Source organism: Microcaecilia unicolor, chromosome 11 (assembly GCF_901765095.1).
Source record: "Microcaecilia unicolor chromosome 11, aMicUni1.1, whole genome shotgun sequence".
Classification (NCBI taxonomy): domain Eukaryota; kingdom Metazoa; phylum Chordata; class Amphibia; order Gymnophiona; family Siphonopidae; genus Microcaecilia; species Microcaecilia unicolor.
This window is the reverse complement of record NC_044041.1, coordinates 28,402,640-28,427,708: the sequence shown is the minus strand read 5'-3', so window position 1 is coordinate 28,427,708 and position 25,069 is coordinate 28,402,640. Positions and strand designations below refer to the sequence as shown.

The 25,069-nt window shown below is 43.7% G+C and overlaps 1 protein-coding gene across 2 annotated transcripts in view; it reads left to right on the top strand.

Annotated features, from left to right (window-relative positions):
- Positions 1-25,069, top strand: part of ACACB (acetyl-CoA carboxylase beta) — a 341,366-nt gene that overhangs the window by 292,907 nt on the left and 23,390 nt on the right. For both annotated transcript variants that reach the window (XM_030220274.1, XM_030220272.1), the window contains 3 exons: positions 2,504-2,681; positions 4,279-4,391; positions 11,017-11,171. In XM_030220274.1, the coding sequence (XP_030076134.1) occupies positions 2,504-2,681; positions 4,279-4,391; positions 11,017-11,171 (446 nt within the window). The remainder of the gene's footprint in view (positions 1-2,503; positions 2,682-4,278; positions 4,392-11,016; positions 11,172-25,069) is intronic.

Genomic DNA, 25,069 nt, shown 5'->3' with positions numbered 1-25,069 from the left:
AGGCTAGGGGTCGCTGTCGGGAAACGCACCATCTCCAATTGGCTAGCAGATTGCATTTCCTTCACTTACGCCCAGGCTGGGCTGACTCTTGAGGGTCATGTCACGGCTCATAGTGTTAGAGCCATGGCAGCGTCAGTGGCCCACTTGAAGTCAGCCACTATTGAAGAGATTTGCAAGGCTGCGACGTGGTCATCTGTCCACACATTCACATCACATTACTGCCTCCAGCAGGATACCCGACGCGACAGTCGGTTCGGGCAGTCGGTGCTGCAGAATCTGTTTGGGGTGTAAATCCAACTCCGCCCTCCAGGACCCGAATTTATTCTGGTCAGGCTGCACTCTCAGTTAGTTGTTCTTCGTAGGTCAATTTCTGTTGTTTCCTCGCCGTTGCGAGGTTCAATTGACCTGGGTTCTTGTTTTGAGTGAGCCTGAGAGCTAGGGATACCCCAGTCGTGAGAACAAGCAGCCTGCTTGTCCTCGGAGAAAGGGTATGATACATACCTGTAGCAGTTGTTCTCCGAGGACAGCAGGCTGATTGTTCTCACCTTCCCTCCCTCCTCCCCTTTGGAGTTGTGTATTTCATATTTTTTGCTAGTCATTCAACTGGCGGGAGCGGTCGCGCACGGGCGGGAAGACGGCCGCGCATGCGCGGTGGGCGTGCCCTGCGTGTCGACCGTCCCGCGAAGCTTATTTCCGGTTGGTGGGGGCTGCCGCGGACGTCACCCAGTCGTGAGAACAATCAGCCTGCTGTCCTCGGAGAACAACTGCTACAGGTATGTATCATACCCTGTACCTGGGGCAATAGAGGGTTAAGTGACTTGCCCAGAGTCACAAGGAGCTGCCTGTGCCTGCAGTGGGAATTGAACCCAGTTCCCCAGGATCAAAGCCCACCACTCTAACCACTAGGCCACTCCTCCACTCTTGACTACTGACAGCCACATAATGTCGCTGTTAGCTGCAAACAGTGTTAACCGATAATATCACTGAAATTATAGTGGTGTAGCTTTATACTGCCAAAGAAGTCACACTTAAAGCTATAATGCTACGTAAATTGCATATAATGTTCTTGAATAATATACCTGTGTAAACATTAAGTGAAGTTTTCAGCCTGAGAATTTACGTAGCTAACTATTAAGTTACCTGGGCAATTTGTTCTAAAAACTGCCTTCACTATGTCTAGAAAGATAAATGGTCTCAGATTTCAAGACCCTTCTCCATATCCTGTTTGACCTCTCCCCTCGCCCCTGGGCACTACTGGGGTGAGGGTAATGAATTTGATATACCTCCTTTCTGTGGTACAACCAAAGCGTTTTGCATATTAAATAAAGGGTGGTCTCACAATCTACTTCTATACCTGGAGTAATGGGGGGTTAAGTGACTTGCCCAGGTTTACAAGGAGCCACAGTGAGAATCGAACCTGGTTCCCCCTGGTTCGCAGCCCACTGTACTAACCATTAGGCCTCTCCTCCACTCCAGTGGACCCTTGTTCATTTTAGTGAGCTTCCAGGGGTCGTTGTCCATTTACTCCTGTGTGATATTAAAAAAAAATAATAATTCCAGTGAGCCTTTCAGGATGAAATGCTGTGAAGTTCTACACTGGGCTGCAGCAAACGTAGGCAGCCATTTTCCCATAAGCTATGACAGTTTGCTGTTAGAACAGGTGGTGACGGTGATGGGGGATTTCATAGCCAAATAGTTGAACATTGTCATGTGAGTCTGATATGCAGGCATAGACTGAAGGGAGGTGGCACATGCAGAGTACAGTGTGCATGTGATGTGACATGGTGGTTTTTAGGATATTTGTAATATGCATGAGAGAGATTTGCATTCACTGCCTCCATTGCGTGCAGATTTCTCTCATACATATTTATTGTGGATATCCTGAATATCGAACTGGATGGGGGTTCCTTAGGACTGGTTTGGAAGCCATAACATAGTGTACTCTGAAGCATATCCCTGGGATTTATTTTGCAGAGGAGCTGGGGTGTGAGGTTCATACAGCAAATAATCAGTTAGTGTTCGGAGTTTTAAGTGCTCCCAACTCTTTCCCCATTCATCTTGGAATTCTTCCGTTTTGTTTGCAAATTGTTGTTTTTCCCTTTCAGACTTTAATTTTTGTTTAGCAAGTGATGGTGTTCAAGCAGAAGATTGCATTTTCATAAATAAGATTTTTTTTAACTGATATAATTTTTGTGTTGTGGGGTTTTATGGACCATGCAGCCCCCCTCCTCTTGTTGGGTTTTCCTTAGCCTGAACTGACTTTTTTTTTTTGTCTACAGTACTTTGAGTCTTTATTCACAGACCTGGTGGTAAGGAGAGGTTTTTCCATATTTCTATATCCCACCCCCAGTGCTTGCCAGTGACATTCCTTGGCCAGGGGCAATGAACCATGGGTTTTGCTATTGAGCACTTTGGGTGGGACTCCCTCCCCTTCCCCCTTCAAAGGCTGTGAATATATATTTATTTTTGAGGCACCCCAAAATTAACTCTTTGTTGTTCACAGACATGTATGATCAGGTGCTGAAGTTTGGCGCATACATTGTTGACAGCCTGCGGGTGTTCAAACAACCTGTCCTGGTTTATATTCCTCCGCATGCTGAGCTTAGAGGAGGCTCTTGGGTAGTTATCGATCCTACCATTAATCCGCTCTACGTGGAGCTCTATGCTGACAAAGAGAGCAGGTATATATGTAATCTTTTTTATTATTATTATTAATAGTTTCTAATATACTATGTTCGTACCAAGTGAAGTTTGCAGGAGTTTTAATTGTACAGAATCTGAGACTTTGATTAAGGCTTTCAGTGGAGATCCTTGGATAGGTTGTTCCCTGAACTGATGATGCAACTGAGTGGAGCCATCACTCGGCCACTGTGAGTATGGGAGTTACTCATACATCGATAAGAGTAACACAAAGTGACATTACCATGAAGGGGACCGAAAAGGGAACCATCATAGGGACTCACAAGCTCACTCACATGAGTGACAGTCATTTTCAAAATGTAGTTTTACAAAAAGCAAAGTGGATTGAATTGTAGAGCTGTAAAGTTGTTGGGATAAAAAGGTTAACAGTAGCTACATCCATTGTAGTTACGGTTCTTTTAGAATGTTAGGTATTAGGAAAGGAATGGAAAACAAAAATGAGGATGTTATAATGCCTTTCTATCACTCCATGGTGCGACCGCACCTCGAATATTGTGTTCAATTCTGGTCACAGCATCTCAAAAAAGATATAGTGGAATTAGAAAAGGTACAGAGAAGGGTGATGAAAATAAAGGGGATGGGAAGATTTCCCTATGAGGAAAGGCTGAAGCATCTAGGGCTCTTCAGCTTGGAGAAAAGACGGCCGAGTCGAGATATGATAGAGGTCTATAAAATAATGAGTGGAGTGGAACAGGTAGACGTGAATTGCTTGTTTAATCTTTCCAAAAGTACTAGGACTAGGGGGCACGCGATGAAGCTACAAAGTAGTAAATTTAAAACGAATCGGAGAAAATTTTTCTTCACTCAATGTGTAATTAAACTCTGGAATTCGTTGCCAGAGAACGTAGTAGAAGCAGTTAGCTTGAGGGGTTTAAAAAAGGTTTGGATGGCTTCCTAAAGGAAAAATCCATAGACCATTATTAAATGGACTTGGGGAAAATCCACTGCTTATTTTAGGATAAGCAGCATAGAATGTATTATACTTTTTTGGGATTTTGCCAGATACCTGTGACCTGGATTTGCGCACTGTTAGAAACAGGATCCTGGGCTTGATGGACCTTTGGTCTGTCCCAGTGCGGCAATACGTATGTACTTATGTACTTTATTTTACTTACACTTAAGTACATTTTTTAATGTGTTTTTCACTGTACTTTTATTTTTACTTTAGTACTTTGACATAATACTTTGAACAACACTGTGAGACTGATTGATATATCAGGTCTATTCTTTTTTATTTTTTTACCTCATTCTTGATCTGGCAAGGTTGATGCCTTGCTTAACGAGCAAAACAGAATATTACACTTGGTGAAGCTTGTGTGGTTACATGTCTTTTTTTTCTTTTTTTTAATTTTTTGTGTCCTGGAACGATATTTGTGGAAAAGTGTGGACTATGTATAATCTAGTCACCAGAAATGTATTGACTCAGGAGAATAGCTATAGTTTTACGAAAATGTTAGGACTTTTCACATTGCAGGCAAAAAAATCTTGCTGAGAAAAAAATATATTGTACAATTTTTTTTAGTTGTTAGAATTAATTGTACTGGTTACAGATCTGAATGCTCTTGTCTCTTCCTCCAGGGGAGGCGTATTAGAGGCTGAAGGGACTGTGGAAATCAGATTCAGGAAGAAAGATCTGGCAAAGACAATGAGGAGGATTGATGCAGTGTATGCACGAATTGTTGAACAGCTGGGTAAGAGGAGTAGGCTTGTCATTTTTGTATATGTTCACTGATTTCTATTATTAGCCTGGATTAAGCATCTGGTTCTGGTGGTGTGATAATTTGATTCAAACAGTAGCCAGGCAAACTTTTGCTTCTGAACTTGAACAACTCTTTGTTGTAGAGAAAATGTGAATGTACTTATTGCAATTTTTCCAGTGCATATTTCAATTGGAGGAAGTTGCATTTTTGTTTCTGAAATTCAGCTTTGTGTTTGGTTACCTCTAAAAAAAGAATCCCTGCAAATAGAACTCTTATGTTGTATAAAAACTGCAGTGTGATTTACTCCTGAGCTTACCTAACAAGCTCATGCTGTGCTGTAATCAGGTAAAGGGCATTAGTGTGACATCACAAAACTTTCTAATTGAAAAAAAAATATATCAGTGAATGTGATTTGCATCAGTATGATTGTTTTAGCAAGAGTGGCTAATTTTTTTGAGGGCCCGATGATCAAAGCTCTGGTGCTGCATGGAACAGCGCTGGAGTTTTGATCATCGAGCCCTCTGAAAAATTTTTTACCGCCACAGCAGCACCCTAAACTAACTCCCTCATGATCAAAGCTAATAGTATGCAAATGATATGCACGCTATTAGCTTCCATCATGAGGGAGCAAAGCAGGCAGATGGCGCATGCGTTCAAAATTTGTGCGTAAAGCACAACTTTTAAATGCATGCCCGGGCGCAGGCTGTCAGCCCTGGGGTCCTTTGGATCCCCCCCCAATTGGTAAGGCCACCGGACCCCTGAACCCCCCCCCCCCCCCCCCCACACAAATACAAAAAAACACCCTGCTGGTTCAGTGGGACCCCCTGTCCTCCTGCCCCTTACTCCCCCCCCCCCCCCCCCCACAGGCACTGGACCCTTGACAGGAGGCCTGACCTTACCTCACCCCCCCACCCCAAAGGCTTGCCCTGGTGGGTTAGTGGTTGGGGGTCCCCCAACCTAACCCCTTCCCCAGTACCTTCAAAGTTGGAGGAGGAGGGACTAGCAGTCCCTCCCCCCTCAGCAGGCACCACCTCAAAATTGCGGTGACCTGTCCGGTGCATCCTGGGATGCACTGGACGGGGCTTAGCTTCCATATAAAGGATGGGGCGGAGGGAGAGGGAGCATCAGAGCGCAGCTCCTCTGATCATGAGGGGGAATACCAATGAGCTCATTTAAATGTCATTTAAATTAACTCTGCAGTATTCCCTGGTGCGCATGTTGTTTGCTGCACTAGAGCCCTTTGATCATCTCCCTTGAGTTCTTACCTCCAAGATCCAATAAACTAAATGCAAGGACATCTAGCCATTTTGTGAACCAAAATAGCACATATCACGAAACGCCTAGCCACCCACCTGGGGTTACCCCGTGGCCACTTAGAGGGTCTATCCCCAGCACAGCTCAGGTCTGCCTGTACCTGTTGCAACAGCCAGCATCTGCTGGGTAATTTAAACTCCATGCCAATCAGAGCCCAGAACAGTCAAGTTACAAATAAAAACTGGTTACATCGCTACAGGAACTTCCTATTATCTATGTGCCAACTAAAAGAAAAAGCAGTCAGTCCTCTCTTACCGCTTTAAGCATAAACATGCACCATCTGCTGGCCAAACAGGAGAAATACACTTCAGACATATTTAAGGCAAGAAAATATCCAATACATTTTACAGGCTTAAAACACACTGTTTCTTCATAGCACAATATTCTCTTTGTGGTGGGTACTGCTCTATTATAAGGCTATGAGGTCAGTAGTACTGACCATGTACCACAATACTTATCTCTTGCAGCCAAAGAACAGTATACCAAACAGTGATAAGTCCCAAAATGTAATGTGGCACTCGCAACCAGTTCCCCCTACTCCCTTCCCCCTGCCCCCCAAAAATAGCTGATCTTGATATTTGCCTATTAAAGAAACTGGCATTTCAGTTTCACCCTAGGAGCTGAATATTTAACAAGGAGAGAGTTCTATCGCTTCTGAATTGCTGATTTACTGTACTTTTTATGTGGAGGTTTACAGGTTTTTGGAACTTTTTGATTGACACCACTAATCAATCAGTTCTTCATTGTCCCTCTAAATCATTCCAAATGTGTTGCCAGCTGGTGGTGAATGAGAATTACTGCCTTATGACTTCACACTATAAGTATGCTGTGTGGCTCTCTTGTCAGCCAGTATTTTCTCAGTCCCATAATGTAGTATGCAGCATACCCTGGGCAGCCTAGTCTGCAAGCCGATTCTCTAAACCTAACGCTGGTGTGAAGCCAGTTAGCGCAGGAATAGTGCGCATTTTAATCTGCACGGAATGCTCAGAAGGTTTTACCACAGAAAACAATGTGCACACCAGAGATGCCCGCAAATTATATTTAAATACAGGGCCGCCGGAGCCACGCCCGGGACAAGGCTGTCCCGGGGCCCCCCCCCCCCCCCCCACCCGAGGTCACCGCCCACCCGAGATCGCCGGGCCCCCCTCCACCCGCTATCGGGCCGGGCCCTAGGAACTAACCTTAAGCTTCCTTTCACTTCGCAGCAAGCAGCGGCAGGGCAGACCTCTCCTCCTTCCTTCCTTCCGTGCCCTGCCCTCGCGGACGTTACGTCAAGCGAGGGCGGGACATGGAAGGAAGGAGTGGCCTGACCTGCTGCTGCTTGCTGCGAAGTGAAAGGAGACTTAAGGTTAGTTCTGGGAGTGACGGAGGGCAGGCCAGGCGGCGACAGAGGGCGGACCAGGCGGCGGCGCCGGGCCCCCCTGGAGGCTCGGGCCCCCCTGTCCCCCCCCCAGGGCCGCCGAGAGGGGGGGACAAAAGTCAAATGTATGTTAATAACAACGTTTGCTATGCCTTCCCAGTGCTCAGAGAACAGCGCACAAATCAACCATGCTTATACTGCTGGAAAAATAACACCAGCTAGGACCTGGCGGAAGGTTGAATAGAGGATTTCTTTTGATTTCCAGTTTAAAATTTGCTGGTTTTGATTTCTTTTGGAAGTAGAAGAAAGCTTGTGCAAGTCTGTAAGCACCGGTACTGAGAAAAAATGTGCACAAGTCTGAGCAAACCTAAAAGTGAAAGCACACATTGGTGCCTATTTTCTCTGCTTAAATATAAGCCGTCCAAGTAAAAAGAAAAAATTGAAAAGCTTATATTTAAAGGCACAGAAGTGCGGCGCCAATGTATGCTTCACGGTTGGATTTGCCTGGTGCATGTGCACATGAGCTGTGCTTACTGCAAAACTCTTCTGCACATGCATCAAATATATCCCTCCCTCTTGCTTTTGCTTTTACAGTGTGTATATAATTTGAGTATCATTTCCTTTTAGCATTGGAGAGCTAGTTTTCGGCACTGTTTCAGCAGTATTGGGTGTGTGCTGTTGGCTTTACCTCAGGAGTTCTGAGAATCAGCCTTGTGGTCAGGTATCCCATGAGATTCTTTTTTAGGGAATTGGGATTAGGACCTCATATTTAGAAAGAAAGACCATGAAGGAAATGTAAAGGTTGCGGGTGGGTTGACTTGCCTATGCCTCAGTCCCTTTTCCAGGGAACCCGGCAGCAGACACTTGATTTAAAAAAAAACTTGAAAAGAGCAATCTTGCTCGGGTTTTTTTTTTTTTTTTTTTGAGATCTCTTGTGTAGGAGTGTTGGCAGTTAGAGCAGAAGAGGCCCTGAATCGTTAGAGGAGGAGGGAGAGAAGAATGTGAATTCTTGTGGAGGGGACTGCATGCTGCACTGGGTTAGAGTAGGCTATGCTTGAGCATGATTGCATCCAGAGATAACACTAGATGCTGTACTTTGGCTCGTGGCTGTATGGAATGACCACAAGTGACTAAACAATAGTAGGTGAATCACCATAAAGGACTCCAAGGTATAAGGTCACCAAACATATAAAGAGGAATCCAATAAAATGTATATGGAAATATGATGTTTAATTTTGACAAAATATTTCTAAAAAGCAAGGAAAAGACCTCAAAACGCCCGACCACTTACTTTCAGTTTTCGGCGGCTTTAACTGGGAGGCGTGGTGTTCATCACTGGTCATAAAAACCTTGCTTGGAACAATTATTTTAACTTTTAATTTATTTCCAAAAAGATTTTAGCAATTTTACTCTTTTTTACAAAAAAAATTTTTTTTAAATATATTGACAGTATATTGACAGTATCAATGCTAATTTTATTTGATTGACAATATCAATGCTCAACTTTACTTTATCTATGCAAAGCTGCTCTATAACACTTCATGAGAATTAATGAAGGTTTTTATGAACCAAATAAAATTTGAAGTTAGCATTGATACTGTCAATATATATTAAAAAAAATTTATAAAAAAGAGTAAAATTACTAAAATCTTTTTGGAAATAAATTAAAAGTTAAAATAATTGTTCCAAACAAGGTTTTTATGACCAGTGATGAACACCACGCCCCCAGTTAAAGCCGCCGAAAACTGAAAGTAAGCAGTCGGGCGTTTTGAGGTCTTTTCCTTGCTTTTTAGAAATATTTTGTCAAAATTAAACACCATATGGAAATTTATTGGATTCCTCTTTATATGTTTGGCACAAGTGGCTAATGTCACTGTTGTAAGGAGGAGCCCACCTGAGTAGTTCCTACAGTCTCCACAGCAGATCTGTGTGTGCAGCTTGGTGAGCAAGGCGAGTGTAATCTGGGGGACAAGATGCAGTTGGAGGAGACAAGGGTTCCTGATCTTGGCAGGAACAATTGCCGTTATATCCCCTGCAGCTGTTCCCCATAAGGTCAGAGGATATTTAGTTAGACTTGGGGCTCTGGGAACAGTTCAGTAGGATTGTCCCCCAATTTGTCCTGCTGATTTATCACATGCTTTGTTTGAAGCAGGTTGTGACAGTTGCTGGACGTATGTGGGCATTCACGGGTGGACTAAGGCCAGCAGATGCTACCATCCACAGGGGAAGCTACATCACAGGATATAGCTTCCATTGCTCAGAGGATTCCCTAGGTCCAGTGACATAGGATGGAGGCCCAGAAGGAGGATCTGAAAGACAATTTGGTGGAGGAAGAGGTTGCCTCAGGAGAGGGTATCTCTGTAGTAAGGATTTTACCTCAGGACAAGGTTTCAGTTGAGTATCCAACAGACATTGCCTCATAACATAGTAACATAGTAGATGACGGCAGAAAAAGACCTGCATGGTCCATCTAGTCTGCCCAAGACAAACTCATATGTGTATACCTTACCTTGAATTTGTACCTGTCCTTTTCAGGGCACAGACCATATAAGTCTGCCCAGCAGTATTTCCCACCTCCCAACCACCAGTCCCGCCTCCCATCAGCGGCTCTGGTACAGACCGTATAAGTCCGCCCTCCCCTATCCTCGCCTCCCAACCACCACCCCCTCTTCCCCCCAACTGCTTTGTGGATATCATGAAAACCCAATGGGACCAGGTGTGCCCCAAGGACTGGGTTGGGAATGGCTGGTTTAGAGAAAGGCTGTTCGGTGAGGTCCTGGAAGAGTTGGTGAGTAACTTCAGGGATTCTAAGGTGCCCAGACTGCTGTGGGATCAGTCTATGGTGTGTGGCTGGAGGTGAATGCTAGGGGGCACTAAGAGAGTCCTGAAGATATAGGCCTAGAGGGTAACTGATATACAATGGTCTTGTTTTGTGACCAGAGGCCAGTCCTTTTGGAGTGGTCACAGAGATTGCTGGGAGCCAGGACGGGAGTATAGGAGCCTCCAAGGAGGTAAAAAACTTTCAAAGAACCGAGCTATGGACCTGCCAGTGGGTAGTTTTTCTGGAGATTGGGTCCAGATAGCATCAGACCAATGGGTGCTCAAAGTAGTCTGTGACAGATATGCCCTGAAGTTTGCTTGTTCTCTTTCTGATGCATTTGTGGAGTCCTCTGCTGATCTCAATTCAAGAGTTCAGTGGTCTGTGCAATTCTGGACATGTGACAGTCCAGAACCCACCCAGATATTGTTTTCAAAGGAAGAAAGGATGGCTGTGTGGAAAGGGGCGAAGTGTTGATTCTCTCCTCCCATCTGCCATACTCTTCAGTTCTGTTGCAGTTATTTCTGGGTTGCCTGCCGTTGGTTGTCCTTCATTTAAATGGGGGAAGTTCCTTGTTGCTGCTTTTACTAAATATTGGCTGACAGAGGACTTTGTAGTATATGTATAGTGTAATGTCAGAAGCCAGTAACTGGCTTCCCTGGCTGGGAAGAGAATATATAACCATGCATCTGGATTGGTCTGGAGGGATTCGAGGAAAGAAAATTAGTAAGTAAGATCTAATTTCTCCATTATATACTTAAAAAAACTGATTAATGTGCTCCTGTGAAGCTCTAGGCTTTATTACCACAGAAGTTTAATATATACATATTGCACTCAAATCTGTCACAGAAGAAGTATGTAAGGGATGAGGATGAAAGCACCTGTATAGGTAATATCAGTGAGATTTTAATTTTTCTAAAGATCTGAACATGCCAAAAAAGCAACTGAAGATCACATTGCAAGCAAGTCATCCAGCCATTTGTCAGTTTTGTTCACTCTGTCTTGTTGGTGTTTATTTTTTAATGAATGAGTCCTGTTCATTTTTCATCTGTGGTTTTTCTCTATGGATTGGTAAAAGAAAAAATAACCCAACATCTATCATTTCCTGGGGGAAACAAAAACAGGTTCTCCAGAGCTGCCTGAACCGGAACGAAAGCAGCTAGAAAGTAAACTGAAACTTCGTGAGGAGATCTTGGGGCCTATCTACCACCAGGTGGCAGTGCACTTTGCAGATCTTCACGATACACCTGGGAGGATGCAAGAAAAGGGCGTCATTACAGTTAAGCATTAGTTTCTCTTTTGGAAGTACTTTTTTATTTATATTTATATAAAAGGTTTAAATGGAGCCAGTACTATAGCAACAAAGAAGTGGATAATGAAATCACTTTGAGTAACTTGGAGAGTTATCTGGTCAAATTGCTTGTTTTCAATTTTCTCCCCTGCAGGAATGGTTATTTTTTTAATTTGCAGTTTTCTCATTTAGATTTACATTAGTAAATCAAGAAAAGAGCAATGTGTCAATGCAAAAGAAACAGGAAAATATACTTCCTATATAGTCAATTTTCTCATCAACTGATCTATTATTAAAAAAAAATAAAATAAAAAGTAGAACATTTCAACACAACTTTTATTAGTAAGAAAAGACCTAAATGTGTGTGTGTCTAGGAGGGGGGCAGGGGTTAACAGCAAAGTGACTATTTCCCTGTTAATAACAACATAGTCCCTATTGCTTCTGGACAAAAGCTAGAGAAAGGCCTTCCATTGAGTCTAAGCAGTCTTAGCCACATCTGGGAGCATAGTTACTTTTTGCCTGCAAAAGAAGCATCTTTAAATTTGAAATAACTTCTAACTGTAACAGATTTGCAAGATTCCAAATACCAATCGCTAAAGTAACTATCACTTGGATTCCTGAAAAGCAGAGATATCTAAGCTGTTCATCAAGATGAGCGAGTCCAGTGCCTTCCCCCCTCCTCGTTCTCCTTCTGCTTCTCTGTCACTAGATAAAATATTTTGTATGTTGCAGTTTCCTCAGGTCTTGTTATATTCATTATGTCTCTCAAATATATACGTCTGATGAGCTTAAACATCAAATTCAAGCATTTTCTCTTTTGAAAAAAGGGAATAATGGGCTCATATACTTTGTGTGATGCTATAATCAAAACTGCAAGCTAGCTATCATTAACCAGTGAGTTCATTGTTCCCAATATTCCCAAAAGATCTGCCTTTTTTAATACAAATTAAAAACAGTTCATCAATTATTTGTAGAACAGTAGACTACTGTATCCAAATATCTTCAATGTTCTATTCCTCTGCATAATGCTTGAACTGATGTAAAAAAAAACAAAAAACAATTCAGCATCCAATGATTTTTCAAAGCCCAATTAAATGTTCACAGTGCGATTTTACAATCAGATGGTTATTCGTCATATGAAATCAGTCAGCTCCTTCTTTATTATTCTACTAGCCGTTAAGCCCGTTAAAACGGGCGAGGATTGGTATGGGGGTTTTCCAGGGCCCCTTCCCCCCCCCACCTTGCCGCTGCAAGGCCCCCTGCCCTCCGAGTTCCAAGGCCCCATTCCCTCCCAGCTCCAAAGGCCCTCCTCCGTTCCTTCTCCCCATCCCAGCTCTAAGGGCCCTCCTCCGTTCCTTCCCCCCATCCCAGCTCTAAGGGCCCCCCTCTGTCCCTCTCCCCCTACCAGCTCCAAGGCCCCCTGCCTGCCGTCCCAGCTCCAAGGGCCCCCCTCACTCCCTCCCAGCCAGCTTGAAGGCATCCTTCTGTCCCTCCCAGCTCCAAGGCCCCCCTCCTTCCCTGCCAGCTGCAAGGCCCTCTGTCCCTCTCTCCCAGCTCCAAGGCCCCCCTCCGTCCCTCCCTCCTTCCCAGCTCCAAGGCCCCCCTCCTTCTGATACCTCCCATGTCCAGCATTTCTCCTGCCCTCCCCTCCCCTGATGACATCACAATATATATCCCATACAAACACGATCTGGCAGAAATCACCAGTGAAATCAAGCTCAGTTTAAACATCATGGACTCATGGGCAAACGCATTCCTACTAAAACTCAACACAGAAAAAACACACTGCCTCATCACATCATATCCCACAACACATATAAACCCACAAACATCAACACCCCAGGTTATACCCTTCCTATCGCAGACAGCCTGAAAATTCTCGGAGTAACAATCGACCGGGACCTCTCACTAGAGAACCAAGCGAAATCTACCATAAAGAAAATGTTTCACTCAATGTGGAAACTTAAACGTGTGAAACCATTCTTCCTGAGGGAAATATTCCGCAACCTAACACAATCAATGGTACTAAGCCATGCAGACTACTGCAATGGAATCTATGCGGGTTGCAAAGAACAAATTATAAAGAAACTTCAAACCGCTCAAAACACAGCAACCAGGCTTATATTTGGAAAAACGCATTTTGAAAGTGCCAAACCCCTCCGAGAAAAACTGCATTGGCTCCCAATCAAAGAACATATTGCTTTCAAAATCTGCACCCTGGTTCATAAAATAATCTATGGCGAAGCCCCGGGATACATGAAAGACCTCATAGACCTGCCAACCAGAAACACAACAAGATCAGCACGAACATACCTAAATCTTCACTACCCAAGCAGCAAAGAACTCAAATACAAATCAACGTATGCAACCAGCTTTTCCTACTTAAGCGCACAACTATGGAAGCTCTGCCAAAAGTAGTAAAAACAACGTACGACCACCTAAATTTCCGGAAAGAACTATAAACAAACCTGTTCAGGAAGGCATATCCCACCGACCCAACATAAAAGCCTGAGTACCTGCAACACAACAAAACCATAGATCGTAACGAACACACCCAACTTCCCTCTTCCTCTCTAAGTTTCCTGATATATCTACCACAATAACACCTTGTATTTGTTCATACTGGAACTGGCGATTGCCATTTCCGGTACTAAGTAAGCCACATTGAGCCTGCAAATAGGTGGGAAAATGTGGGATACAAATGTAACAATAATATCCTGGTCTTTGGAAAATTTAAGAAGTCTAAAATTTTTGATCTGTTCATATTCTCAAGAGATTGTGGCTTTAAACGCAAAGCCATGTTGTCTTTAATAAAGATTATTCTCTCGTTGCCCAAGTTTCCAAATTTCTAGCTGATATTCTGTGTCTTCCAATCTACACACACACACTCAGTTTGGTCACTGTTTGTAAATTCAGAAGTCAAAGTAACCAGATCTTGGAGTAGATGATAACTTGTATCCTCCAGGGCTGTCCCCCCCCCCCCCCCCCCCAAAAAAAAAAAAAAAACAGTTTCTGACCCTTGGCTGCACAGGTCTAGAACCAATTTAGGAAGCAGCCAAAGCTTTGGCGGAAACAATTTTACCAATATGACCAATAGCTCTCACTAGCTTGATATGCAAAGATCCTGCTGCTCATTTATGAACTTCTACAGCAACACACAAGCCCTGAGTTACATCTTGTTGGTGTCTACCAATTCTGCCTTATCTGGAGCTTGGAGACATTGGGGCAAAGAGATTTCCTTATAATCTGGAACAGAGTAAGCCTGGAGTTGTGGGTAAGCCTGTGTACCAGCAGATGGAGATAAAAAACTCAGAATTGAGTTGTGCCATAAGAGACAGTGAGCAGCTCTCCGAATTCAGTATTCCTCTGTCTCCCTGCAGTTGGAAGCCATGTAACTGAGCAGCTCTTGAATTGATTTTGTGATTCCTGCTCCTGGTTCAGTTCCCCTGTTACCAGTTGAGCTGGGGGTGTAGGTAAGTGTTGGTAGCCTCAGGGTACCTGGTGGTTCTGAATACCTTCCCCTGCCCCCCTCCGCAAGCCTCCTTGTCCTGGTCATCTTCCTTAAAAAAAACAAAAAAAAAAACAAGGGCAACTAAACAGAAGTTACCAGAGAAAGGGTAGTATTTCTGTCTTGGGGTGTCCTCATAGAAGTTTCTCCAGCACTTCAATTGGGAGGTGTCTTGCTTAGGACCAGTGAGTATAACCTTTCCCTGCTCTGCACATGGTGACGCCAGTAGAATTGATATAATACTTTTCTTGCTGTTTAGCAATGAAAATGGCATCAGGGCAGTGTGCGACCTGCTCTTTCTGTCCTTGCCGGAGCAGACACACTTCAGAGCATGTGGAAAGCAGACCAGGTTCAGTTTCAGTCTCTGACTTCAGCTTCAGAGGAGCTGCTGTCTCTGGTGGCATTTTGGATATTCGCGCCTCTGAGCCCATGGCCCATGGATTCTGCGGAATCTTTTTCTGCTACTGATTCTGCACCCTTTCTGCCCTTTGGTTCCTCTCCTGGGCCTATTTCTGACCCATCTTTTGGCGTCAGGGCTTCATTAGGATCCCACTGTTCCTTTTCTCGTGAGTTTGACTTACTGCTGCATCAAATCTCTTTACCGAAGCTCTCTCAATCTTCTCTCCAGCCTCAACTGTCTGCTTCTCCTGCCCAGGTGGCATGTCTTGTAAGAGGAGAAGGTTGCAGTCACCTTCTGACTGGGACATGGAGTCTTTGGCTTCTGATTCCCCTTTGGTCCTATCTTAGTCCCTGATTTCTGATCACTCTGTTAACGGGGACCCTTTGGAGGAGGGGGAATTTCCCAGTGAGGAAGGGAATGGTCCTTCAGTCTCCCGTCTCTTCCGCAGAGAGGAACTTCTGATGTTAATCATGAAGGCTTTGGGTGTGCTCCATGTTTCTTCTTTGCCACCTTCCTAGGCTGTGATCTCAGATCCCATGATATTAAAGACCAAAAGGCCTTCCACATTCCTGAGGCTATATAAGAGCTCAGCTCAGTAGAACACCCCGGATGTCGGGCTGAGAGTGGCATGAGCTATGTTCATGCTTTATCCTTCTCCTTCCTGATGATTTGGAGAAGCTCAAGCTGCCTACGGTAGACTCTTTGGTTACAGCCATTACCAGGAAGACTATCATGCCTGCAAAGGGTGGTACCACCCTTAAGGATATGTAGGGTTGCAGGCTGGCAGCTGCACTGGAGTCTTCTTTTGAGGTTGCCGTCTTATGCTACTGTATTGGCCTCCTATGTGGCTTGAGCCTGCCTCGAGCTTGTGTAGCAGGCAAGCGATGCCTCCCTCAACTTAACGTTTCTGTCTCTGGACTTTTTTTTACCCTGGAAGCTGATCTGGTTTATTTAGCAGACAATCTCTATGATCATCTCTGAGCTTCTGCTAAGGACACAGCCTTGGTGGTTTTAACATGGCATCTTCTGTAACTTAGAACATGGGCAGCTGATGTGGCTTCCAAATCCACCCTCACCATGCTTTTCTTTCGGGGCCACTTATTGTTTGGCAGAGATATGTAGACATTGTCAAGGACTTGGGAGTCTGACTCGCCATCTGCTGGAAGACAAGCAGAAGTCCTCTTTAAGGACTCACGCATGCTTTCATGATGCTAAGCGATATAGGCCGGGGCATTTGGCCCTCTTTTCTAGGTCATACCATCAGTCCAAGCTGTCTTCCTTTCAAGGGGATGAGATCTGGAGGTAAGTCTTTCCATCCATCCTCTTCTACCCATGCTTCCCAGTGAAGATGTGCAGGTCCACTCTGCGGGACTTCTCCTATGCGGACACTTATCTGGGTTTTACAAAGATTGGACCAAGGTAAAGTCAGATCAGTGGGTCTTGGAGATTATCAGGGAGGGTTGCAAACTAGAGTTTTTCCTCCCCATGCAGATTTTTTTCTTGGAATCTCCTTACAGCACTTCCCTCAAACAAAAAGCAGAAAAGGACACCCTGAAGGATCTTGTAGCTTTAGGAGCAGTTTCTCCAGAACCACCTCTAGAGTAATGCCTTCCAACCCATTCTGGACCTCAAGCATGCCAGTCATGCTCTGAAGACCACTCGTTTCTGGATGTAGACTCTGCGATCAGTGATTGCTTGAGTGCGACTGGGAGAGTTTCTTACTTCCATAGACCTCAAGGAGGCCTACTTCCACATTCCAATTTGTCTTCTGCATCAGCAGTGTCTTCATTTTATGATCTTGGCAAGGCACATTTTCAGTTTCAAGCCATGCCATTTGGCCTGTCCACAGCTCCCAGAATGTTCTTCAAGGTGGTGGTAGTGGCAGCCTTTCTTCATCACCAAGGAATCAGAGTTCATCCTTAATTGAATGATTGGCTGATCAGATCCTCTTCCTTCCAGGACAGTTTGCAAGCTACGGCCAGCGTGTTAGTTGTCATTTAGGCTCTGGGTTGATCAGTTTCGCTAAGAGCCACCTGACTCCCATTTGCTAGAATACTAGGGAATCCGGTTCAACATGTGGTTTGGAAAAATGCTCCTTCCAATGCCTGTATGGTCATGCCACTATTTTGGCATCCTGCCTTTGATCTCGTTAATCATTCTCTGCTCTTGTCACGACTCTTGTCTGTTGGTATTTCTGGTACGGTTCTTTATTGGTTCACCTCTTGTGGATAGCTCCTTCTCTTTTTCCTTACTCGGTACTTGCTCTCAGTCTTATCTTCCACATTGTGGTGTTCCTCAGGGTTCTTTACTTTCTCCTGTGCTTTTTAATATTTTCTTAGTTCCTTTAGCTACCTTGATTCAATCATTTTCTATTAGATTTTATATCTACATAGATGATATCATTTTAATTTCACATCATTGCTCTTCCAGTCCTGATCGTTTCCTTCTCTAGTAATGTCTGCAATCTCATCCCGGCTGACACCAAATCATCTTGTGTTCAACTCTACAAAATCTGTTGCTGTCTGGAGACTGTTCCCCTCCTACTGCTGTCCTGTCTTTCTGGCACTCCCCTGGTTTTGGTAGATTCGCTTAAGTATCTTAGTTACTTTTGACTCTCATTTTTCTCATATTTCTTCTACTGTGAAGTCTTGTTTCTTTTTCCTTCATCTGATTAGATCCATTTGCGACTACCTTGATTCTTTTTGTGCTACCCTTCTTTTATCTCTAGTCCTTTCTCGTCTAGATTATTGTAATGTGTATCTCACTGGTCTTTCCAAAGTTTCTCTTTCTCTCATCTACAGACAGTTCAAAGCACTGCTATCCGTCTTCTCAGTCATGCTCACATATCTGATCATGTGTCTTCTCACCACTGGTTTCCTATCTATTACTGCATTCAGTTCAAGCTGCTCACTCTGCTTTTAAGGTTCTCCACCTTGGTACTCCCTCCTGCCTTACTGCTCTGACCTCTCCTTATCTTCCCTCTTGTCCGATTCGTTCCCTGTCTGCCTCGCATCTCTCTGTACCTCCTGTTCACCACTTGCGCCTTCTTCTTTTTGGTCCCTTTTCTGTGGAATGCCCTTCCCCTGTCCCTTCATTCTGAGCAGTCCCTCTCATGGTTTAAATCGCTGCTGAAAGCCCACTTTTTCAAATTAGCTTTTCCTTTAACACCAGATTCATTGTCACCCTAGTTACATAAGTACATAAGTAATGCCATACTGGGAAAAGACCAAGGGTCCATCGAGCCCAGCATCCTGTCCACGACAGCGGCCAATCCAGGCCAAGGGCACCTGGCAAGCTTCCCTGTTTTGTTTTCCCCCTTATTTCTTTTCCAGCAGTCCCAGATCAGAGCTCTGCCTCATGTTTTTTTTTTTCTCTCTCCTTTCCTATGAAAATTTTTATAGTTCCTTTCTGGCTTGTTTTATAAATATATTTTATTGTACATGGATCTGATTTGCCTCTGAAGGACAGTATATCAAATTTTTAATAAACTACAGTTGTATTATTTCAGCAGAAATGCTGTGGATCTGGGTGAATGGGAACTTTCTGATCAGGCCTTCTCGCTCATAACCTTGAGGTGGGGGCGGCCTCTCCTGTATCTCATGGCCAGGAGAGCCAATACCAAGCTCCCTCTGTTCTACAGCAGATGAGTTTGGTTTTCAGGAGTTGGATTCTCTCTTCCAGCTGTGGCCTCTGGATGCCTTCCTTTGTCTTTCCTCTGTGTCTGTTTATAGGCAGAGTTCTCCAGGGGATAGCTGTTCACAAGGGATGAATGATCCTAATGGTACCAGCTTGGCCCAGTAGGCTGTGGTATGCAAATCTCATCTGGCTATTGATAGACATGCCTCTACATCTTCCGATGTCAAAGGGTGTTCTGCATCAGAGCCAAATTCTAATGGTCTTGGCTCTTGAGGAAAGGTTATCCTGAAGATGTCATCACTACATTTCTTCAGGCCAGGAAACATTATGCCTCAACAGCTTATGCTCAAGTCAGGAGAGTTTTTGAGGCATGGTGTTAGGAGAGGGCTCTCTCCTTTTAAGTCATCTCTGGTTCATATTCTTGCTTTTCTTCATGGAAAGATTCAAAAAAGGTCTAGCGTTGAACTCCCTGAAGGTGCAGGTGGCAGTGCTGACCTGTTTTAGAGGTCACTTAAACGGTTTTTCCATAGCATTACATCGGAATGTGGTGCAGTTTTTGAGAGGGTTGAATTGTGTCCAACCTCCCTTGTGTCCTGTGAGCCCACAATGGAACCTAAATTTGGTGCTTAGAGCTCTTCAGAATCCTCCTTTCAAGCCTTTGAAGAAGGCTACTCATAAGGGTCTCTCACCTTAAAGACTGATTTCCTGGTTGCCATAGTTTTGGCCAGGACAGTGCCAGAGGTTCAAGTTCTCTCCTACAGAGATCCATTCCTAACTTTCATGGATTCAGGGGTCTCAATTCATACTGTCATCTCTTTTCTCGCAAAGGTTGTTTCTCTGTTTCATGTTAACCAGTGCTTCTCCCTTTCTTCTGCAAAGAGGAGTGCAGCACAGTCTTCTCTGCCCTCAAATTGCTTGACCTCCACAGAGTTCTGCTCAGGTATCTGGAAGTCACTAATGAATTTAGGCCAAATTGTCTCTTTGTGCTGTTTGCAGGTCCTTGGAAAGGCCTTTAGGCCTCCAAGGCCATGGTGATCCTCTGGGTAAAAGTGGTTATATGATCAGTTTATATCTTGGCAGATAAGCGATCGCCTGCGTCCTTTACCACTTACTCTACTAGAGGGGTTACTGCTGCTTCTTCAGCCAAAGCTAGAGCCATACCTTTGGATGAAATTTGCAGGTTGGCTATGTGGTCTTTGTTCCACGCCTTTTCTAAGCTTTACAGATTAGATTAACACATCTGGGACACTGATGTTTGGAACTTCTGTCTTTCTCTTGGGGGTTTCAGAAATCCTCCCTACTTAAGGACTGGTTTGGTACATCCCACAAGTGCTGGATTGATCTGTTCCAGGCGCTAAGGAAGGAGACATCAGTTTTTACCTGCAAATTTCTTTCCTTTAGTCTGAACACATCAATCCAGATGCCTGCCCTTCTTTGTTGTCTCTTTGTGTGTTGTTTCTGTTGAGATTCTGTCTTCAGGTGTTCACCAGGTTATGCTGTGTGGTTGTGTTCTTACCATAATGACAGTTTTCTATGAGGACTGGGACCTTGAAGTTGATATATTATTTTTTAAACTTTGATTACGTTGTTCCAAACTGCTCTGTTATCGAAGTACTGAATAGGGAGAGCTGCTCACTTCCTATTATGGCACAACTCAATTATGAGTCCCCTATCTCCACCTGCTGGTAGGCAGGCATAACCCATAAGTCCTGGATTGATCTGTTCAGACTAAAGGAATGAAAATTAACAGGTAAGAACTAATTTCTCCTTCCACTGGTTAATGTTGCCTCAGATGAGGCATATTGCTACAAATCCTAATTTGGTAGAATGTCCCTTGATAGTTCCTAGCCATCTTTTGAGATAATGATGTTTGAATCATCAGTGTTTAGGTGTGGGTGCGATGGATGTATAGGGCTATCTTTAGTAGATCACTGGATGAGAAACAGAAAATTATGTTAAAGGCCATATGGCCTATCCAGTCTGCTCATCCATACCACCTACTTGTTCCTTCCTCTCCATAAGAGATCCCACTTGCTTGTTCCATGCTTTCTTGAATTCAGATGCAGTCCTTGTCTCCACTTTCACTCATCTACTGCCCTTGTCTGACTGTGCTCTGTACATGTAGCTATTGAAATCTGCATCAGGTATTGGTGATATTTACTGTACTCCAGTGCGTCTGCATGAGATGGATGCTTGGAAATCAGATGACTGTTGGCAAGGATGTGAGGAAATTTGGCCCATGTTTTACCAGTGCACCGAGTTGGGAAACTATTGAAGAACAAAGGATGATATATTTGTTCAAACTTGATATACTGCTATTACTTTTAAGCAAGGTCAAAGCAGTATACAATAATACAATAAAACACAAAATGCAATAATAAAATTCAATAAAAGAGCACCATTAGTATTTTTTTTTTGTTACATTTGTACCCCGCGCTTTCCCACTCATGGCAGGCTCAATGCGGCTTACATATTGCATACAGGTACTTATTTGTACCTGGGGCAATGGAGAGTTAAGTGACTTGCCCAGAGTCACAAGGAGCTGCCTGTGTCTGAAGTGGGAATCGAACTCTGTTCCTCAGTTCCCCAGGACCAGAGTCCACCACCCTAACCAGTAGGCCACTCCTCCACTCCATAGATAGGAAAGATTAACTACATTCATACCAGATAAAATGGAGATTGCAGTAACATATAAAATCATTAATACACAAATACAAAAATAATGAATACAGACTCTCCATTCCGCCACAGGAGACCTCTACGGCATTAGGACCCAAAAGCCAATTGGGTCCTAATGCTATTTTTAGTTTAATTTTGAAATTGGGTAGGGATAGTTTGTTACGAATATCCAGAGGGAAATCATTCCAAAGCTTGGGAAAGAAAAAAAGCAGATGATCTCGTTGATTCTAGATTGGCATGTCTAGACGAGGGTAGAGTAAGTCGGTTAGAATTAAGAGACCAAAGATTATGAGTGGAGGTGTATGGGATAACAACTTTAGACAAATAAGGTGAATCATCAGTATGTAGAACTTTGTGAATCAAAAGAAGAACTTTAAATTGGATGTGGAAAGACAACAGCAGCCAATGGAACTTGGAAAGGAGAGGAGTGACTGAGTCACAATGTCTAGCCCTGAAAAGCATTCTGACTGCTGTGCTTTGAAGTGTCAGTAAATGCCGCAGTGGTAATGCTATCTACGCTGGACTCAATGCATGATAAGGCAAAAGCGTGTAGAAGAGTGTGAACAGAAGCAAAGTCCAAATAATATCTAACAGAGCGGATCCTACATAACCAAAAAAAAAAAATCCTTTCTTATTAATCCGCAAAAAAATCTTTTCCGGAGATGGGAAGGCGGTAGAACGAGAGGACATGAAATGAGATTGAAGGGGGGCAGACTCAAAAAAGATGTCAGGAAGTATTTTTTCACGGAGAGGGTGGTGTATGCTTGGAATGCCCTCCCGCGGGAGGTGGTGGAGATGAAAATGGTAACGGAATTCAAACATGCGTGGGATGTGCATAAAGGAATCCTGTGCAGTAGGAATGGATCCTCAGAAGCTTAGCCAAAATTGGGTGGCGGAGCAGGTGGGGGAAGAGAGGTTGGTAGTTGGGAGGTGAGGATAGTGGAGGGCAGACTTACACGGTCTGTGCCAGAGCCGGAGATGGGAGGCGGGACTGGTGGTTGGGAGGTGGGAAATACTGCTGGGCAGACTTGTACGGTCTGTGCCCTGAAAAAGGCAGGTACAAATCAAGGTAAGGTATACACATATGAGTTTATCTTGTTGGGCAGACTGGATGGACCATGCAGGTCTTTTTCTGCCGTCATCTACTATGTTACTATGTTTACCACTTGAGAAATGTGTTTGTCAAAAGACAGCTTTGATTCAATGATAACCCCAAGGTATCGGAAAGAAAAAAACTGGAACAATCGATAAAACCTCACAATATCAATGGTAGAGTAGGAGAGGGAATTAAAGTGCCAGTAATCCAATATGTGATTGTTTTGGAGGGGTTCAAAACAAGTTTGATTATCCAATCATTGTGTGAGAACAAATAGTACATTCTGTAGAGGAGTCAAATTGGGAGAGAGTGGAGAAGTAGGATAAACAATTAGAATGTCATTAGCATAAATGAAGAACTGAATATTGAAGTCCTGTAGAAGCACAGCCAATGGGTTAAGAAAGATATTAAATAATAAAGGAGATAGGACAGAACCTCGTGGAACTCCACACTGAAGTGAGATATCAACAGAACAAGTACAGTGATTTGAAACGGAGAAAACATGGTCAGTTAGAAATGAAGTAAAACCATGTAAGAGTGAGCCCAGATAGTACAATAGATTGTAGTTCAGAAAGCAAAAGAGGATGATCTATAAGATCAAATGCGGCCGACAAATCTAGTGAGATCAGGAGAGCAGTCTGTCCTCTCCCAAGAACTGAATGCAGCTCGCTGAGTAATTCAGTCATGGTTGTTTCCGTGCTGTGGTTTGTACTATAGCCAGTCTGGGGTGAACTTTCTCAGTCAAAGAGTAAAGTTGGTCCAAAACGATTTTTTCTGCAGTCTTAGAAGCTATACAAAGATTTGAAACTGGGTGATAGTTGTTTGGATCTAGTGCATCACCAGAATTATTCTTGAGCATTGGCTTTATTATTGCTTTTTTCCATGGTAGTGGAAAGACTAGTAGATATCATGTGGAATAGAAGTGAACTCAGTCCATGGCGAGCAATTTTAAGTAGTGGTGGGCAATGATGAAACATTTTAATTGTGATTAATCATCTCGTCTTCCGCCAGGGTCGCTTTACTCATACTACCCCTCTCCTCAAGACCCTTCACTGGCTCCCTATCCGTTTTCGCATCCTGTTCAAACTTCTTCTACTAACCTATAAATGTATTCACTCTGCTGCTCTCCAGTATCTCTCCACACTCGTCCTTCCCTACACCCCTTCCCGTGCACTCCGCTCCATGGATAAATCCTTCTTATCTGTTCCCTTCTCCACTACTGCCAACTCCAGACTTCGCGCTTTCTGTCTCGCTGCACCCTACGCCTGGAATAAACTTCCTGAGCCCCTACGTCTTGCCCCATCCTTGGCCACCTTTAAATCTAGACTGAAAGCCCACCTCTTTAACATTGCTTTTGACTCGTAACCACTCGCCTCCACCTACCCTCCTCTCCTCCTTCCTGTACATATTAATTGATTTGATTTGCTTACTTTATTTTTTGTCTATTAGATTGTAAGCTCTTTGAGCAGGGACTGTCTTTCTTCTATGTTTGTGCAGCGCTGCGTACGCCTTGTAGTGCTATAGAAATGCTAAATAGTAGTAGTAGTAGTAGTAGTAGATATACATTTTGGCCCATAAAGTGTAATTCCAAGAAAATGTAACTTAAACTTTCAAAAGTGTCATATGCCTTTACAACATGTACTAATGAAATGCAATGAGGAGAAGGAATAAAAAGGGGGAAAATAAAGCAGCAAAAATATATTTCTTCAACCTGAAAAAATTGTAGAAGGGAAAATGTGTTATGGGAACGAGTCATAAAAGATCCCATTTGGGAATGCTATATGAAGTTCTGGTATTGATAGGCAAAACTGTCATGCATGCACCATGCAAACAGTGCAAGGATGGAGACTGGTTCATTCTCAGCAAAGGCAGAATTAGTTGGTGATATTCATCTACCATCAGAGAGCTATGCAGACACCAGGACAGCAAAAAGCCTGTCCTACCTTAAACCGCTGCGCCATCCAGAAATCGCCGCTATTTATTAGCGCTAGTCACCCAAGTAATGCTAAGCATAACTGCTGCGGGGCTCGACTCAGCTCCTACCCCCCCCCCCCCCCCCCCCATGTTTACCATTACAGCTGAGCTCCTGATTTTTCTCCTTTTTCGCTGCCTCGGTCTTTGTCTTCCCCTTGCGTGACCGGGCTCTGCAGATACTTGAGCTGCACCATGCAGGAAGATGGGAAAGTCTTGCAATTTCAAGTCCCACAAGACTTCCCCCAACTTCCTGCACAGCTTAAGTATATGCAGAAGAAGGCAGACTTTGAGGCAGTGATGAAGGAGAAAAATCCAGAACTCAGCTGTAAAGGTAAACGTGGGTGGGTGGGGGGGTGGAATGTGTAAAAAAAATGTTGTGGCATGAATTACTTGCTGTGTTAAAAAATTAATGCATTAATTGAGTTAACACATTAATTGCTCACCCCTAATTTTAAGCCAAGAAGATGGAAAATGGTCTGAGAGAAGTAGTCAAGTTCATATGTTGAAGAACTTTATCAAAAACGGTAAAGGTCGGTAAAGAGAAAGTGTCCCAGGAGGTAGAACAAGTTAAAACATCAGGATTAGACAACGAT